At 38.9% G+C, this 19793-nt stretch overlaps 1 protein-coding gene across 2 annotated transcripts; it reads left to right on the forward strand.

The window, feature by feature from the left end:
* Positions 1-4505: 4505 nt before the first annotated feature.
* LOC137606039 (ferroxidase HEPHL1-like) lies at positions 4506-18930 on the forward strand. Of its 2 annotated transcripts, none has more exons than XR_011037820.1 (19): positions 4506-4818; positions 5971-6215; positions 7259-7471; positions 8133-8339; positions 8741-8995; positions 9697-9865; positions 10697-10836; positions 10952-11083; positions 11236-11441; positions 11699-11843; positions 11985-12197; positions 13232-13442; positions 13556-13695; positions 13771-13896; positions 13991-14097; positions 14245-14479; positions 14861-15000; positions 15232-15478; positions 16101-16212. XR_011037820.1 is itself a non-coding variant. In XM_068331071.1 (19 exons), the coding sequence occupies exons 1-19, from the start codon at positions 4637-4639 to the stop codon at positions 18556-18558; spliced, it is 3312 nt and encodes a 1103-aa protein (XP_068187172.1). In that variant the 5' UTR covers positions 4506-4636; the 3' UTR covers positions 18559-18930. The 2 variants fall into 2 exon arrangements, 1 of the variants encoding a protein (XP_068187172.1); XM_068331071.1 differs by lacking the exon at positions 15232-15478 and adding an exon at positions 18479-18930 and having other exon boundaries at positions 16101-16266.
* The last annotated feature ends 863 nt before the right edge of the window (positions 18931-19793 follow it).

The following is a 19793-nucleotide window of genomic DNA, read 5'->3' on the forward strand; positions in this document are numbered from 1 at the left end:
TTGCTATAAAAATGGTCAAACACTTTTTCTCTATGAACTAAGAGTTCATAGAGAACAGTGTTTTCTTGTCAACAACTGCATGTGTGTAATGTCTCCATCTGACCTTCCAATTTCGTAGTACCATCTGTATAATGACAAATAAAGATCTTTCTTTCTTTCTTGTTTGAGTGGTCCTAGAACCGCTGGGAAAAGGCACAAGGTGAGGCATGCAGTTCTCATGCCTCATTGTGGGGGGCTTTAGTGATCCCAGGTATTCGGCAGAGGATTCTTCAATCAAGTTTTATTTATATAGCACTTAATCATGGCAACAGACATTTCAAAACAGAGAATTTCAGAGAAACCCAACTGAACCCTCCAGACCAAGCATAAGCGACAGTGGCGGGGAGAAACTCCCTCGATGAGGAAGAAACTCCAGGCAGGACCCAGACTCTTTTGGGCGACCATCCGCCTTGACCGGTAGGGTGGAAAAGAAATCAAAGGAAGATAGGAACTGGGAAAGAGAAAGAGAAAGAGAGACAGAGAGTGGCAGATAGGCCAGATAGAGACAGTGTCAGTATGGTTAAAGTTATGTTTCCCATTGCTAAAGTCAAGGCACAATTACAGCTGCGTGGATGACTGTATGGCGGCACGGAGGAAGAAAGGAAGCAGGACCCCAGCTGATGGATAGATGAGGGGTGGCACTGGTCGGCTTGGAGGAGAAGGACCCCAGCCGATGGTTAGGTGAGGGGTGATACTGGTGGATGGGAGGTGCAGGTCCACAGCGGATGGTTGAGGGGTGGATCGGTATGGTGGGAAAAAAAAGGAAGCTGGACCCCAGCCGATGATTAGGTTAACTACAATCTACTGTATAGTCAGGGCGTCAAGTGCACCAATTCATTTGCTTTCACTCACCTTGCTTTACTATAAAAATGGAGGATTACATATCTCAACTCAAAATTTTTTCAATGGTTTTGTTCAGAAGGAGCTGCGCATGGACTTCATTTTATAAGTTAACGTAACATATAAAAAAACATGAAGGTAACAACAACATAAGTTTTTTAATTAAATGTGCTTATTTGTGTGTTACAGTTTGTATGTGTAAATAATTCTGCTATGAGACTTTAAAAATAACCCACTCACTGTTGCTTATTAAATGATGAATAAGCTAAACTGTAGGTTAATAATAATAATAATAATAATAATAACAATAATAATAATAATAATAATAATAATAATAATAATAATAATAATAATAATAATAATAATAATAATAATCTGTACTTTATTTATCCCTCTCGGGGAAATTCTTTTTACACTTCACGCTCACACATGTACATATATGTGTTACAGGTTACAGGCCCCTGAAGCACACACTAGGGGCCTGTAGGCATGCAATTAGTAGACAGAGAGGACATATAGTGGTACAAGGGAGGCGGAGTGACAGGTGGGGGGGACGGCGCCTTGCTCAAGGGCGCCTCGGCGGTGGCTGGGACACCTCCCACCGTCAGCTCACACTCCGATGGATGTTCTGGCGGGAGCGGGATTCGAACCCCCGATGGCTGAGGATCCTTCATAACAGCATCTATTTTGGAATCAGTTTGGGGATGCTGCTCAGTGATTAACTAAAACTGTAACTTTTGCAACCAATGCATCAGCGATTTATCTGGAGGAAGAACAAAACATGAGTAAGAGTAAGAGATGGTGGACTGGACTGCATTAAGTAGCAGGATATCCCTGAGAAAACTTCTCCCGATCTGTGGAAAACTGAATGCTTGGGTGTCACTGGACATTCCAAAAGAACAAAGATGTGAACTGTTCCCTTAAGTCCACCAAGGCTTTGTGTCACAAGAAGTCTTGAAAATCTAGTGTGGCCATCGCATTCAACTGACATGCACCCAGTGAAAAAGTTCTGGTGGAATTTGAAGACTGCAACCAGAACATGTCACTTGGAAAATTTAAAGAACTGGAAGTCTTTTCCATCTGGAATGGATTGAGATTGACTGTGAATTACATTTACAGCAAGTCACTGCACCAGAAAGTTTCTCTAAAAAGTTCAGGGATGAATCATTATGAGACAACAGCAATCAGTAAATGTAGTATTTTGTGGTATAACAGTTGTTATAGCTCTTAAATTCATCTATTTAAATTGTTAATTTCTGATTTGGTTATTGATTACAAAAAGAAAAAAGTTTAAAATGGTTTTTACCAATGAAATTCAGACTGGATAATAATAATAGAATAGTTTTGCTTCATTTATACCCTATCAATGAATGGGAATGTTCATAATATATGTTTTAATCAGGGCTTTGAACCAGAATTTTTTACCAATCGGTTCGTTCCGAACACAAACGGAATTATAACGTTTCCGGTTTTGCGTTCCACCCATAAACTGACGTTCCTGAACCAGTTAGAACAAAAAAATAAAGTTCCTGAACCGGTTAATAACGTTCCTTGTAAATATAAATATGTAGGTGCCGCATTTAGCGCACCATAAGACGCGCTTAAAAGCCTTAAAATTTCTCAAAAATCAACGCTGCGCCTTTTAATATTAAGCGTCTAATGTGTACACTGAGTTCAGAAATCTGTAAACATGTTTTTGTATGATTTTTGTCAGAGATCCACCAGATCGACCATTGTCCACCGACATAGGACGTATCACGTCACTACGTACGCAGGCAGCGATGACTTCTGTCAAAAACCACGTCAAGCGGCTGAATTCTGAGCTTTTCTTCATCCCGGAGGATTAATGAAAGAACTCCACTCGCTGGACATCGGTGTGAACAGAGCCTTCAAAGCCAAGCTGTGTGCGTCGTGGAGCGATGGATGAGAGACGTGAACACACGTTTACCAGGACTGGGGGCAGTGCCGAGTGAGTTACACCCCCACAATATGTGGTGGATTGTGGATCCTGGACTAACGTGTCTGCTTCGACTTTTGTCCGATGTTTCCCAAAAGCCGGCATCATTACCGGTCAGACACCCGGGAACCAGACGGTCAGCGATAGTGAAACTACCGAGCTATTCAATGCAGACCGAAGATGAGGACTTCGAAGGATTTAGCACAGATTTATTAAAAAATAAAGAAATAAAAACATATTTAAAAAAATAATGTCGGTGTATTTTTTGAAATTTAAATACATAGTACAACACAGTTCAGCCACAGTCACTTTTTTGCTTCCGTTAGCAGCCATGTACCGGACAATAAGGTGCGCCATGTGTCCGGTTAAAGTACAGAAATAAACTCCGTTATTTAGACTGCGTGTCTTTATACAATGAGCCGAATGGTGCACAAAATACAGTAACTTAAGGACTTTTAAATTGGCAACTAAGGCAATTAGTTTATATACTATAATTATAGATATATATCTACCCTACAGTAAACTGTACCACAGCACTACACCTCTGCTTTATGACAGTTATATCACTGTAGTTAAGGCTTATGCCTCCTACTTACACACTAGATGAAATAAGACAAGAATAACTTCCGCCATGTCATTTATTGCTGAACAACAGATCTTCATTGTTCTTGTCCCACAGCTCAATATTACTACAAAGCGCTGGCAGTATGGGGACACACTGCTCTGAAAATGACTGCAGCCAATGAGTTCATGTCTAAATCATGCGTTTTTAAGATTGACACACTGCAGTGTTTACCTGTTATGCTTAAATTGTGACTGGGAGACTGCCCTTTTCCTACCTGCTGCTGCTTCTCTCTGCTCTCATCCCCGTCCAGTGAATGACAGGAAGGGAAACATCAAGTCAGTATTTTTTTCAAGAACGAAAAAAAAAAAACGGTATTAAGCGGTTTACAATTATTTTATGTTCCGATTCTGTTCTGGAACATTAAAAAAAAAAAAAAAGTTTCCGGTTTTCGTTTTCGTTTCATGAACCGGTTCAAAGCCCTGGTTTTAATATAAAAAAAATAAATCAATCCCAAAATATTAATAGCTCTATGTTTTTATCCTCAACGACAGTTGTTTCTGTTTATGACAGCAGCGACAATAAAGTATACCTGGGGGGTATGTTGTGTGTGCGTGTGTGAGGGGGGCTGCACCTGTAGAACTTTACATCTACGGCCCTGTTAAAAGGTAGGAAACCTACTAGTAACTAGTTACTAACATTCACAACTATTATTACGCAACAGAAATAATCAAATGTAGCCGGATTAAGTTTCCCGATCTGTTATGAAGCGTTTTTAAACACTAACTGTGATTTTAAATGCACGACTTAGAACTATTTTCACTGCACAACAGCTTGAAGACGCTGAATGCGCGCCTCTGTTTTCAGAGAGCGTTTGACTGGTGTGCTTGTTCATCAGCTTCGGAAAATTGACACCCAATTTCCCTGACGACCCACGGCGCATGAGTCTGCATTTTAAACACAAATTAGATTAATTATCTTTAATTTCCCAGCAGGCGATTTCAATAACATTTAAATAATTAAGGGAGCGCTCACGGGGCGGGTCCCGTCCCTGGACGTGAGGTACCAGCAGAGGCAGTCGCAGCCTCACCGGCCTCAATGCTCCGACTGTTTTCCACATCACGGAGTTTCATAAGTCGCGCACTGCTGATTCACCGCTTTCAGGAAGAGCCGCCGGAGTTCCCCACTTGTCCTGAACCCCGACTGTGAGCTGCGTCTAGCGGACTGGGCTTCCGAACATGGCTCGGATTTTGGGGCTGTTTGCGAGTTTTTCCTTGTTTTTTCTCTCCTCCTCCTCCTCTGGAGCGGAAGGGAGGCGCAGCAGGGAGATAGTCTATTATGTGGGGATCATTGAAGATTTGTGGGATTACGCACCAAGTGGAAAAAACCTGCTGAACGGAAAACGCATCGAGGATGATGAGTGAGTTTTGGTTGTCCACAAGGCATTCAGATTCCTATGTCATCCTGACGTGAGACCCCTGGAATCGGTGTTGTGTTTTTGGTTGATAGTGACATTATCAGGACAGATGACAGACTTCAGTGACTAACTTTGACAAATTGGCCTCATTTATTTTTCAATGACCAAAAGCACACAAGAGAAACAGGCACTGACCCTAACCCTAATTGGGAAAGGAGTTTTTATCATTATCTCAATTCAGTGATCATTACATATAAGTAAAGTTAGTAAACCTAGGAAGTTACAAAAATATGCAAATATAACTTTCTGATTAATCCCTGTTTTACTTTGCTGAATAATACTTGTGATTTAATCCAGATATAGTGTTATCTGTTAGTTTCTTTTAATTCATAGACATTTTTAGTCACATTCAATCCACTGGCAGATTCTAGTCTCTAACATTTCCACCTATACAATATTTTTCAAGCTATGGTGTGGTCACTTCGACTACTATACAACTGTTTTTAATTCATAATAAAGGCAATAAAATCTCACTTTACTGAAAATATGTCCGCGTACATCTGTTAGTATGTAATGTACATGTTTAATTTGGGACTCATTAGGTAACACATCGGCACTAAATAGTGACATGTTCATTACTACAATCCATTTCCAAACACAACACATGTGAAGCTTTTTGCCATCCCTGTTGACTGTGGACTCAACATGCAGTTGCAAAACTGTTTGCTGCCTGTCCTGTAACACGTTATTAGTTCACAGAAACGTAATAACAGTGATGACAAGTGGAATAGTTTAGAGACCTGCAACCAGAGACGATATGTTTCTTGTGATAACATACAGTTGCATAGTTTTCCACAGTGAGAATTTAGCGGATGTGATACTGTGAATGAGTGTTTTATTGCCTTGCGATTCTTTTCATGTCCGGCTTTTTAATTTCAGTACACTCCAAAGTTTATCCTCTTTTGTGTTTCTCATTTGAAAGAATGTGCCTCAAGTTTTATAGGGAGATTAAAAAAAGAGAAAAAAAACGTGATTCTAAACTAAAAGAGTGTGAAATTAAAAAAAATAGATATCCGGTTCTCCTCTTCCTCCTACACACTCACCACCCTCTCTGCATCAACCATCATTCATATTCTCTCTCCTCTTCTATCTCAGACATGCATCTATATTCCTGGAAAGAGGACCCAACAGGACTGGCAGTGTTTATAAGAAGGCCATGTACCGGGAGTACACAGATGCTACTTATAGTCAGTTGGCCCCCCGACCTTCCTGGTTGGGCTTCCTGGGGCCGATTCTGCGAGCCGAGGTTGATGACATCATTGTTGTTCACTTAAAAAACTTTGCAAGCAGGAACTACTCTATGCATCCCCATGGAGTTTTCTATGAAAAGAATGCAGAAGGTAAAATCTGACAAAATATATACACAGTACACAAACACGTCTCATCCAAAATCAATTAAATCATCTTCTGAGGGGTAATTTTTGGTGCCTCTTTTGAATTTCTTAAATGAGAAGTATATGTACTTGTAATTATTACGATAGCAGTTATACATTAAAATAAAGGCCACTTGTTCGCTCATGTTTCAAAAAACATTACAGCTATAAGAGGGAGTAAGTTTTTTCACATACATACTGATTCACATTCTTTAAATACCGTCACTTTCATCTAGTTTTTACTCTAAAAGCCTCACATTTGATGTTTGAGTAATGCTGAGAGCAAGACATCATGACACTCTCTGAGAACAGCTGAGTAAGGAGGAATAAAAATGTCATTCAAATAGTACCATTAAGACATTACAAAATAGTGACGGATGACAGAGCACAATTTCAAAACCTCCTGCTGGCATGTCTGTAACCTTTAACACTACTTGTTGCGAAACAAGAACTCCGTTGCCCACTAATCTGTGGAGATGCTCAAGAGTTACCACAACCTTTGGGGGAAGTGAAACAATCCTACATTTAGTTTAGTTCTAGAATTACTTTCTCCTCTTAGAACTGATTACACCCGGAGTCATTTCTACTAATCAAAGAGAGAATTTCATGATAACAGGTCAACTTGTTCTTTAAAACAGCACCCTCTGGCTAGACAGGATAGAGATGTAGGGATGGAGGATTTTAGGACTACAAGCTGATATAGAGGTCAGGTCTGAAATGTATGTGTGTTCAAGGTTCATACAGACTTACAACATGTGTGGGCTCAGCCTTCAAGGGATATAAGATCCATAGAGGAAATAGATGTGATCTTGTTTTGACTAGTTTACATAGAAGAATGTGATGATCAAACTTTTTTCTAGCTGACACAGAAGACTTGTTTGATGCATCATTCAGCAGCACTTGTAAAGCAGAAATGTGCCTGATAAAGACAATGCTGTTGTTCCTGATATTCTATACTTAACTGAGGAAACAGACGGTCCCAGTATAAACATGTTCTGTTTGTCTACTAGGGGCGCTCTATCCAGATGGGACATCAGGCAAGTTGAAGAAGGATGACTCTGTTCCCCCCGGAGGCAGTTACACTTACCGCTGGGAGGTGCGACCAGAATTTGCCCCCACAGATGATGATGCCAACTGCCTGACCTGGGTCTACCACTCTCACCTGGATGCTCCCAGGGAAATCTACTCAGGACTTATTGGGGCTCTGCTGACCTGCAAGAGAGGTATGAAGATGTGTGACTGGGCTCTGAAACAATAATTATACCTAAATTATTTCCTTTAAATGTCTTAGTAACATTTGAAATTTATATTTAATTGTATTACGCATGCCAAAATTATGTAGTTGTTGATCTCCTGTTAAATTGTCTCAGTATAAACACATTTAATTGCATTAAATTGAGTGTGATTTGTTGCAAATGACAGAATAAATCATCTGAAATGAATTACTATGATGTATAATACTTGAACATTTGGTCAAAAAAAATATTTTTCAAGTGTCCATAAACTTGACCCTAACTGATTCTATATCAGAAGAAAATGTCCTCATAATGTGTCCAAATATTGTTGGCTTCTTCTTGTATATATTATTTGGATGTTATGTAAAGTCAAATCAAATTTGTTAGTATATCCTTTAATGATAGTCACAGTCATTTGTTGCTTATCCTTGCCCATATCATTAAGACAAATTACACCAACATCCACAAACCTTAAGCCCTTAATGACTACAAAGAAAACCCACAGAAGATTCATATGAAAAACATTCACCATCCAACCTATCAGGCATCTAAAGGGAACTGAGAATACTAAATATTACTTTATCTATCCTTGACTGTGTAAAAGCGTAAACATTCATGTCTTCTTCCCCCCGTCTCTCAATGATTGCAGGAATTTTAAAGAGGATTGCTGATTCAGTCAGTGGTCATAAACAAAACCAGTCCGCTCGAAATGATGTGGACCAGGACATCTTCCTGATGTTCAGCGTGGTGGATGAGAACCTGAGTTGGTACCTGGAGGACAACATTAAAAACGTCTCTGACCCAGCTGCAATAGACCTAACAGACCCGGACTTTGTGGAGTCCAACCTGATGCATGGTGAGATTAATGCTAAAATTACTGCACAGACACGTTACATTTACAGTTTTTAGCACTTCTAACTTATCTCCACCAGGGATTACATGTTTTCCGAGAATAAAACTTGAGACTGGGCCAAACTTTCTTTTACATTTTTTTTCAATGTCCAGTTCCCCACTTATTTTTCAATGTGACATTATGTCAGCTGCCAAGCATGTAGCCTCTTGAAAATATCACCATCACCATGCACTAAAGACACTTAAAAGCTTCATCTTCACTGTGGGTATTGACCAGTGATCAGAATCATGAAGGAGAGAGAGAGAGATCACAGATAAACATCACATGACTACAGTGTCGTGATATTATACTGATGTTATCTCAACCCATCATCCAACCTGTCTATGTTTTTCACTGTTTGACAGCTATTAACGGTTACATGTTTGGAAACCTGCCCGGAATCGAATTATGCCAGAATCGTGAAGTGGCCTGGCATTTGTTTGGCATGGGTAATGAGGTGGACATTCATTCTGCCTTTTTCCACGGGAATACTGTGCTCGATCGTGGCCACCGCACAGATGTACTCAGCCTGTTCCCTGCCACGTTTGCTACTGCTGAGATGATCCCAAAAGCAAGTGGGAAGTGGTTGGTGACCTGCCAAGTTAATGATCACTTGATAGGTAAAGTGCCTGACGTTAGATTTTTTTTATCACCTTCGAACTCTTTGATATTTTACGGGCTGTGTAGAGTTGCTGACAATGCAAGTTCATTCTGGAAGTTATTTATCAAAGCCAGATGAAGTCACACTTTGTATTTCCTCTTTTATCATGAAGACACTGCGTGTTTAAATCACTTAGAGTCTTTTTTGGAGTGCCCCTCTTGCACAATATGTTATAATAATGCTCACGTAGTAGTGTTTGCACAATACTACTGTTTTGTGTCATATAGGTCTTTCTATTATAGCGCGTGTCAAACTCATGACCCAGCTGAATCACCAATCTATTTTATTTAAAGAAAAGCAGTTGTATAATCTTCAAATTGACCTTTTTAGGTCAAAAAATTTGCAGGGACAATAAATGTAATGACTATTTGACCTGCAACATAGGCTGTGTCTTGAATTTCGGTCCCTTGTGTGATTTTGTTTGACACCCGTTATAGAGTCATCCAATTTCAGTGGTTTAAAAGAGAGGAATATTGTATTTTTGTATGTTTTATGTCCTATCAGATGTAAGAAATTCATTTTCATGAAAAAAAAGATGAAGTTGAAAGAAAAACTTACTCTATAATCTCACTGAGCCTGTATGACATCTTGGAATTTAATGAACAGTTAAGAAGGTTCAGATTGTGGACATGTATGGTTATTGTGTTTTATCCATTCCAGGTGGAATGCAGGCCTTCTATGAAGTGAAATCGTGTGACCCTAAGGTCAACTCCACAGTGATGGCCGGTGTGGTGAGGAATTACTACCTGGCTGCAGAGAATGTCCTGTGGAACTACGCTCCCTCAGGAAAGGATTTGATTAATGATGTACCCCTGACTGACGCTGACAGGTGTGCAGACACCCACCCTATTATATAATGTGTCACGCAATGCTGCATCCACAATAATCACTGATAACCTAGAAGGTCACTGTAAGATAAAGGTCCACTGCTCAGCCAAGTGTAATTAAAAAGCTTACTGAAGCATGTACTGTACAAACACACATTGACCCGGATCAATGTGGCTCCATTATAGTTGTCTCCCACCTATAATGTCATCATGTTTTACCACTTAATGTCTGTGGAGATCTAATGGATGTCTGGCTAATCTGTTTTTTTTCTGTTGTCGTATTTAATAACACAACACTAACCCTGAAAAAAAACTTAAATATTCATTAAAAGTTCAAAACTGCTTTGGGTGCTCTATAGCTATGAAGCAATATCATGAGACCAGTGGTCCAATATTTGTGAGACTTTTTCTTTTTCTTTTTTGCTTTTGTACTTATGTAACATTATAAATATAGTTGCAAAAGCTAACAAATTAGTTTAAAAGTCAGTATCCAGGAAGGGTTTCATTTTCCCTTTAAGGCTTTCCAAACCTCCTGTCTTTGTGTAAGTCCCCTGGACTAGTTGTATATGAGCTTCATTCCTGAGGTTAGGGATCTTTGTATTGTCTATGGTGTAAACAGAGTACAGAGTGATGGAGTGACTTGGTTTGTTTTGTATTGTTGTTTATCACTACTTAAAACATACTCATTAACTTCTTGTTATGTTTACTATTTTGTGGAATGAAACCACTGCCTCATTAAGGCCACAGATTCCTGTCTTTCCAATTCAGTCTGTCTTATTTTGTCGTTTGCTCCATATTCTTCAACCCCTACTACCCAACTCTTCCTCTCTTAGTTCGTCAGAGATCTTTTTTGGAAATGATGATGGGAGAATCGGAGGTATCTACAAGAAAGTGGTTTACAAAGAGTACACAGACGATACCTTCAGTACTGTAAAGCCATCATTACCTGATTCAAAACACTTAGGGCTCCTTGGTAAGGCTTGATTCCCAATTTCACTGACGTACTTCCTTTTTTTTGCACTGGTGTCTCGTCTTTCAGTTCTCTCAATGAGTCTCGTCTGCTAACCCTACTGGTCTCATTTGTGCAGGCCCAGTCCTGAGGGCAGAGGAAGGAGATACTTTCAGAGTGACGTTCATGAATAAAGCCGATGGAAACTACAGCATCCAGCCTCACGGGCTGCACTACGACAAACGATTCCAGGGTAGCAGCTATGAAGATGGTGAGAAAGTTGCAGAATATTAGAGCACACTCCAAAAAAAAACCCCAACAGAAAATATTTTGTATTGTATCTTCCAAGTACTTCATACTGACCTAACAATACATCATGGTTCTTGTGATTTCATTGCTTTGGTTCTGTGTGTAATGTTGTAGATGTTAACAAGCCAGGCTCCCATGTTGGTCCAGGGGAGAAATTCACCTATGTCTGGCAGGTGCTTGAAGGCCCGTCTTCATCTGATACCCCCTGTATCCCCTACCTGTACTACTCTGGCACTGATCCCAGCATGGACACCAATTCTGGATTAGTCGGGCCTCTCCTCTTGTGCAAGAAAGGAACGCTGGGGGAGAAGGGCACCCAGGTACTACAAAAACGTCTTTTCACATGTGTCAGATACATAAAAATGAGATAAGACCATAATTTATGCTACTTGTTGTGAACTTTGCCAAGTACAGATAAGATAAATTACACCTTCGTGACAACATAATACCACCTAACCATTTATATTTTGTGAATTTTCAATGGTGTGTATAGCAATTCAGTTTTTATTCCGAATTAGGCTACAATACTGAACCCTAAACACATTCTTACTGCTACTGTTTGTGCTTGGTTTCACAGAAAGATGTCGATAAAGAGTTCTTTCTTCTGTTTTCTGTCATGGATGAAAACACGAGTTGGTATTTGAGTCAGAATGTCGAGATGTTTGCCAAAAGTCCATCAAATGTTACTGAAGAGGACTTTGAAGAGAGCAATAAAATGCATGGTAATCAGTGTGTTTCTCAAAGATTGTACAGTCTTATCTTGCCATGTGACACTCATGTCACTTACGATAATTTGAGTGTATTTTCTGGTGTGGCACGTGTGTTTTTGTACTGTCCTTTCTAAAGCATCCCTTTCCTTTCAGCTGTAAATGGGCTTATGTATGGGAACCTCCCTGGTCTGGAAATGTGTGCCGGGGACAAAGTCATGTGGTATATCTTTGGACTTGGTACAGAGGCAGATATCCATGGTGTTTATTTTGAAGGCAACACCTTCACGAAACAGAGCACAAGAAGAGACACAGTCAGTGTGTTCCCTCACACCACTGCTGCTGTCGCCATGCAGCCAGTCTCTCCCGGTTAGTCACACACACTTGCAAGCATTCAGTTCTGACATTCAAAACAGCCACATCCCTTTTGTATGTGAACATTACGTACACACTTAAGGACGTCATATTTTGTTTGATGGGAACTTTTTTTTTTTTCAAACATAGTTCAGTAAGCTTGTGAATGTGTTTTCCTGTGAAGAACGAACTATTGCTTACCAGGAATCATAAATTTGTTTCAGTTTCATGAGGATTACTTTGCCAAGTAATGTCTGAGAGATACAATGTAACATGATGGATGCACGAATATCACATGAAGGATGACATAGTAACAAGGCAGCACTATTGTCTCACGGGAACACGTTTCTTGGTTCAAATCTAGACTATCCTGCATGGTGATGTTTGTTCTTTCTGTTTCATTGTGAGTTCAGTGGAGAATGTCTGGATTCTACCCATAAAAAAAGTAACAAAATGTGAATTCTTGAGTCTGATTTTGCCATTGGTATGACTTGTCATGTGTTTTGCTACTTGTGTCCTTCCTCTCATACAGCTGGGGTATGCTCATAGGTTACAGAAAATGGAAGAGATGGATGTGATAGCATGACTTAAAAAGAGTTTCACCACATTCATCAGACTGTGCTTATTCATTGTCACTGCCTGAATGAGCATTGAATCAAACACTGGGAGAAAAGACCAAAAAAAAAGTTCAAAATTTACCAGTTGAAAATGTTAAAACTCCATTTACTCCTCCATTAGAATAATCTATAATTTGAGATTGTGAAAAGATTTGAATTTCAAATGCTTCACTTCAAATATCATGTGAAGTAATTAAAAGAAATACACAGAAATCTTCAGTGAAGTGATACACAATAAACATGTACACATTTGTATTGCATTTCAAGCCATAATTCAACTTCAACAAACTTAGACCCCATCATAATTTTAAAATTAGAAACTGCGTGACAAAAGGTTTTCTTCCAGCTGTTTTATGTTTTCTCTGTAACCTTCTTAACTCCATGAACACTTTTCGTTGTCACACCTTTGACCCCTTCTCACTTTCCTCACAGGTGTGTATGAGGTTAACTGCAGAGTAACAGACCACTTCTCAGCCGGCATGAGGCATCACTACAAAGTGAACCTCTGCCCGCATCACAAAGTAAAGCAAATGTCCTTAAAGCCAACAAAGATTGTACAATATTTTATTAGTGCTGAAGAAATAGAGTGGGACTATTCACCTGACAGAAAGTGGGAGCTGGAGAAACACACATCAGGAGACAGGTGAGTAACATAATTGCTAGGTGATGTATTTCATTGTTGTAGCCAGAACCTGTTATTTGTGGCATAACTTATTACTATTTGTTAATGGAAGCAAATTGGTATATGTCTCCCAGTCCAGGAAGTGTGTTTGTGGAGAAAACAGAAAACAGAATTGGCTCTCGGTATAAGAAGGCGGTGTTTAGAGAGTACACTGACGAAACCTTCACGGTTCAGAAGAAGCGTTTGCCCGACCAACAGCACTTGGGAATAATGGGTAAGTTTAGATTAATTTCTCGCTGTTTTTATGTTGAAATGACTGACGAGGACCCAACTTTCCTTCCCACTGTAGGTCCAATAATCAAAGCAGAGGTGGGAGAACAGATTGTGATCACATTCATGAACAAAGCCAGCCGGCCGTATTCAATTAGCGCTCATGGAGTTAAAGCCAGCGGCGCACACGTTCCTGTCAAACCTGGTGAAAATCACGTTTCAATTCAAATTCATATTATATTTGACCTTTTCTTGGAACCAAAATGATTCATATGTATTTTATGTCCTTTTGGCTTCAGGCACCATAGTAGAGTTGACATTGGATGTTCCTGAAAGTTCTAGTCCCAGCGCCACAGATCCCAACTGCATCACATATGCCTACTATTCCAACGTTAATTTCATCAAGGTATACAGTACATATGCCTCATTTACAGTAACAGGCCCATGGCTACACATGGGTCACAGTGTTGCTGTGAAAAATGCGTGTTTAGACAGGAATTCCTGTCTAAACACGCATATTTATGTTAAAAATGTATCTTCTGTTTATGTTCAGGATCTGTACAGTGGTCTCCTAGGGCCTCTGGTGATTTGCAAACCAGGAACTCTGCAGCATGGGGAGGGGTCGGACAGAAAGAGGAGAGACGTGGACAAAGAGTTTGCTCTGCTCTTCATGGTGCATGACGAAAACCAGTCATGGTATTTGGATGACAACATCAGAGATTATCTCGGTGTTGACCCTGAGACTTTCGTGCCAGCTGAAGATTTTGAGGAAAGTAACATGATGCATGGTAAGAGAATAAAAATGTCTTCTAGACAACGTAATTTTATACCATATTTTAAAAAAATGTCACTGTCAAAATTGAAATCGATTCAGTGGCAAAATCGCTTGGTGAAATTAGTGATACAATAATGTACTTAAAATTTAGAATGCGCTGGGGGAAAATTCAACTTGTAGTTAAGCTAACATATTAAATGTGTGGCCTCAGACAGAATATACACAAATAATAAAATACACGTGAACTTAAATACTATCATAGATCAAATATTAGTGGTTCATGACACAAATGGAAATTTTCTAGCCTTTAATGTTATTTATTGTAAGTATTGCACGTCTGCCGGTCTCTGATTCTGTTTATGATGTCTGAATGTGTGGAATGCATCTTTCAAAGGGATCAATGGTCAACTGTATGGTAACCTCCACGGACTGGTGATGACACAGGGCCAGACAATTGGCTGGTATCTACTGGGAATGGGCAATGAAGTCGACATGCACACTGTCCACTTCCACGCAGAGACCTTTACTTACAAGGTAACAAACACTGGAAACCTCCCTCTATCTCTCTCTCTCTTTCCTTATAGTTGGTCTTTGTCATGACTTTTGATCACCGTATGTAATATACCGTATATATACATATACTGTAGCTATACACACAGTATATTATACGATAATCACAAGTCAAGACAAAGACCAACTGCAAGGAAATAACAGTATAAGAAAAAGGGGCACATAGGATCAATGTGTATTTCAGACATCTGATAGATGAATGAATGAAGAGCTTAGCAGCACTGGGTCACCACTAAGACTGGCCTTGATCCACACTTAATGGCTGTAGAAACAACCAGGACAGCAGACGGCCAACAAAACATCTCCGGCAAGGGAACGACTTCAGACAAGCAGCCTCAAAACAGTCACAACAAAGATAAGAGCAAAGTTCAGGCATCAGAAACAACACCAAAGCACCAAAAGAACAATCAGGCTGTAAAACAAGGCACCATGTGGACTGATGGTAACAAAGCCAGCGACCACACCCCCTCACATGGATACCATACAATAGAGGACTAACTGATAACCTCCATTAGGAACTCAGTGTGGGAATGACCAATAAAACTGAAAGGGGATTGCATAAAAGTGTGGAATATTTGAAGGGGTACACAGTTGCATAGCAACAACAGAACTCTCAACACACAAACTGTGTTTTTTTCTTTTATAAATTGTATCGATGTGCGTGAAACTATTTGATGTGGAGTTTTTGAAAATTACAATTTATTAGAATTTTATCTCATGCATTTCAATGGCAAGAGTACAGATCATGTTGAATCTTTTCTTCCTATAATAATAATAATAATAATAAAAATACACATAAATAGGATTCATTAGCATCAATCGGATATGCCTTTCCAACTGACTGCTTAACAAAGAGAGTTTGTATTAAGGCAAATATGTTTGATCATTTTTTGCATTGGCCAAGGAGATCTCCAGATGGTTCTTGTTGGTATCATATTGGATGCTGTAATATGTGGAACGTGGACTGCTTCATTCTCAAGTTCTGTTTTTTTTCTTCCACTTTGTTGTACTGTGTGTGTATGTGTGTGTGTGTGTGTGTGTGTGTGTGTGTGTGTGTGTGTCAGACTGACCGTGTTCACCGTGCAGACGTGTTCGACCTTTTCCCTGGGACTTTCCAAACAGTGGAAATGGTGGCTGGTAATCCAGGTACCTGGTTGCTCCACTGTCATGTGACTGACCACATTCTTGCTGGAATGGAGACTGTTTTCACCATTCAGCCTAGATCAGAAGGTGTGTATGTGCACTCCCTGGTTTACATGTTCAGTTTACACACATCCAACAGGAAAACCCTCATATTGTAAGACCTGTTTTTTTCACTCTGAACCACGACTGTATTTCAGAACTGCATGGATATTTCAATTATATCCATCAGTGTTACGCAAATTAAAAGACACAATATTACACCTAGATCACAATGCAATTTACTTTAGTCAGTGCTGCATGATAATCATGTCATAACGAAAGTTAATCATATTGTTTGCGAATTTAATATTAACAAAAATGATCAAAGGCCTGGTGTTCAAAATAGATTTTTAGGAGCATTTCTAGATTTCTACTCAGTTATGTTAGCATAATGCAAAAATGTTTCAATAGACTGTGTTGTCGTATGGAAGTTAACAAAAACCAGTGATGCCTGCAAGTTTAGACAGATGTGGTAGGTGCAAGTTTTTATTCTGTAAAATTCTCCACTGTGGAAACTCAACTTAAATAGTGTGAAACAATAATGAACACTGGACGGGTCCTTTAGTAATATGACTACTTTTTTTGGTTTAGGTTCATGGCACACTATTTATTTCTCTTGTCTGGGTTAACCTGAAGGATGAACTGGCAAATATTGAACTGTCTTTGTCTGTGCTGTTTGGTAATATATGTGGTTTGTACTGATGAATGTTATCTACCTTTGCTTGGTCACTATTGGATGTAGGAGAAGAAATACATTATGTGAGTCAGGCATTCCTTTCTAGACACTTGGAAAATACAGTGCAGCAAATAAATTCTTCTTAAACCAGAATGGCAGCAAAGTCAGTAAAGAGTATACCATAACATTAATGACAAAAGTAAATAGACAAAATATAAATACTAAAGTTGAGGATAAAACTGTTTTTTGAAACAATTAATGCCCTGATGAATTTGTGGATTTGAAAATATGGTCATGACAAGCACGTTAGGTTTTGACTCAGCACTACTTTCCATTCAGTTCTTAGTTTAGTTTAGTTTAGTTTAGTTTAGTTTAGTTTAGTTTAGTTTAGTTTAGTTTAGTTTAGTTTAGTTTAGTTTAGCTTAGTTTAGTTTAGTTTAGTTTAGTTTAGTTTAGTGTAGTTTAGTTTAGTTTAGTTTAGTTTAGTTTAGTTTAGTTTAGTTTAGTTTAGTTTAGTTTAGTTTAGTTTAGTTTAGTTTAGTTTAGTTTAGTTTATTTGAAGGGGACAATGCAATTTCATAAAACACATGATTATACAACTGAAGAAGTCTCTTTGATGAGAGACAAAACGTCTTCAAGAACTTTCTCAACGTCCAGTGGATCGACTCAACAGCTTTTGGATAACCATGACCTGGATGACTGAGAACCTACACAGACAACATGATGATACATGGTTAAAAAAGCCAGAATTAGCCAGAAGGCTAGTTTTCATGTGTAGTCCACTGGCCATGATGTATAAAAAGCAGTAAAAGCAATAGAATAGTAAAATCAATAAAATACATCTACAATATAGTGAAAATATACATATTCAAACATTGTACTATTAAAAGAGAATCACACATATCAAACATTACTTTTGATCACAACATCAAACATCACAACTGGCTTGTCGTTTAGTGTTGGCAGCTATAGGAGTCGATAAGCCACATTTTCAAGTTTTTAGTGAAGACCTTGTATGTTGTGAGTAGTTTAATCTCTTCAGGTAATGAGTCCACTCACTAGCGCCCCCCACTGACCAGGTCGACTTACTGAAAGTGCTCCGGCGCAGAGGAATGAAACAGTGACCTCTGACAGAGCATCGGGTGACCCGCTCAGAGCTGTTTCTTTGGTTGATGAACTATGCCAGAGGATCTGGAGCCAAATCATGCAGTACTTTGTAAATCAGATTCAAATCTGCAAATGTGTGAAGACAGTCTAAAAGGCTGGGGGGTTTTTTAAATTGCACAGTGATGATAGTGCCTCAGTTTTTTTATCCAGAACTTTAATTGCTTGTTTGTACAAAGCTTTCAATGGTTTTTGTGCACTCTGACCAGCCTGGGACCAACTGGTTAGGCCATAGTTGAAGTGACTGAAAATCATTGAATACAAGTACATTTTTGCGGCTTCAGATGACATTTCATTTCGAATTCCACGGAAATTTTCTAGATTTAACTTGATTTTTTTACAGTTCTAATTGTAACACTTAATTGTTGTGTCTTATTTCATCATGTCTTAACATGAACCTTGTCCTCTGTCTAACTGCAGCTCCGGGAACTGAAGGCTCCATAAAGTTGCTGCTGCTGTCGCTGACCCTTGGTCTTATTGCTGTGGGTGGACTGCACTGATGAAGAAGCACAGCATACAAACTGTTCTGATGAGGGTGTCACCACAACACTGATCATTAATGCACTTACAAAATCCAGGGACAACATCACTATTGAATAGTAATTTGTTAGAATTTATGTATGTAAATATAAAATAATAATCCAATGTTGAAAAATGCCAGCAATTGAGCAATCATGTATGATGTTTTAAATTACTTTTTTATTTTGGTGTTGCAACAATGTTCTTAGAGTCAAAAGGATCATTTTTACAGTTTCTTTGTGGTTGTTTTTAATGTGTTGCACTGTATTTTATAATTTTCTTTTGCTTGTTTTACAAAGCAACACTTTACCAAATATTTGATTCCGAAAATGAATGTGCAATAAAGACATTACTCAAACGTGTGTTCACTAGATTGTGGTAAGTCTCTTTCAAGAAAGTCAAGAAAAGAAATTTTAAGTGTCCAACTTCTCATTAATCACATTAATCCTATCTCGAAAATCAATGGAGCACTGTGTGTGATTAGATCAATGCCCTTTTTGATAATTAATAGGTGGTGAAATGCCATCAGCCAGTGATGAGAAAGATTTAATGTGTGTCCTCTGAAAAGAGTTTGTAAACTGCTCCAAGAAATGTGTGAGATCAATTGATTTGTTAATGACTGATAGAAAAACACATTTGAATTACAGACTGCTTTGTTTAACCTCTGGAACAACAATGACCACATCATTGTTTGTTTGGAATGGCTCACTATTGGTCTATCAGTGATTGATTTACATATTGGATAAAAGTTCCAGGACAGTGACATTAGTCTCCAACTGGGGAAATAGTTTTGGAGAAGTATTTCAGGTATGGTCAAACAATTGCACAATATTGATCACACAAATAAATAACGTTGTGTTACAAATTGACAGCGATCGAATGCTGGTTAACTAGCTTCAATGCAAAGGGAGCTTTGTGTTTGTGTACACAAAGCTCCCTCATCAGATGTAAACACTGAGCACAGCACTTTGAATATCAGCTGATATCAGGAGTCCCACCTTCAGTCAAGGGCCACCAATCGATTCAGATAACAACTTCATCTTTTGAAAAACAGGCCATATTTGGTTGACTTGATTAATTCTTTCCACACCCAGTTTAGTTTTTGATACAATCAAGGCTATTCTATGCTATTCTATTCATTTAATTTGTGCTTTTTACGAGGACTCCCAAAATATTACCTCTCATTACAACAGTTTAAATGTAAGTTCTACCTTTG

Source organism: Antennarius striatus, chromosome 13 (assembly GCF_040054535.1).
Source record: "Antennarius striatus isolate MH-2024 chromosome 13, ASM4005453v1, whole genome shotgun sequence".
Taxonomy (NCBI): domain Eukaryota; kingdom Metazoa; phylum Chordata; class Actinopteri; order Lophiiformes; family Antennariidae; genus Antennarius; species Antennarius striatus.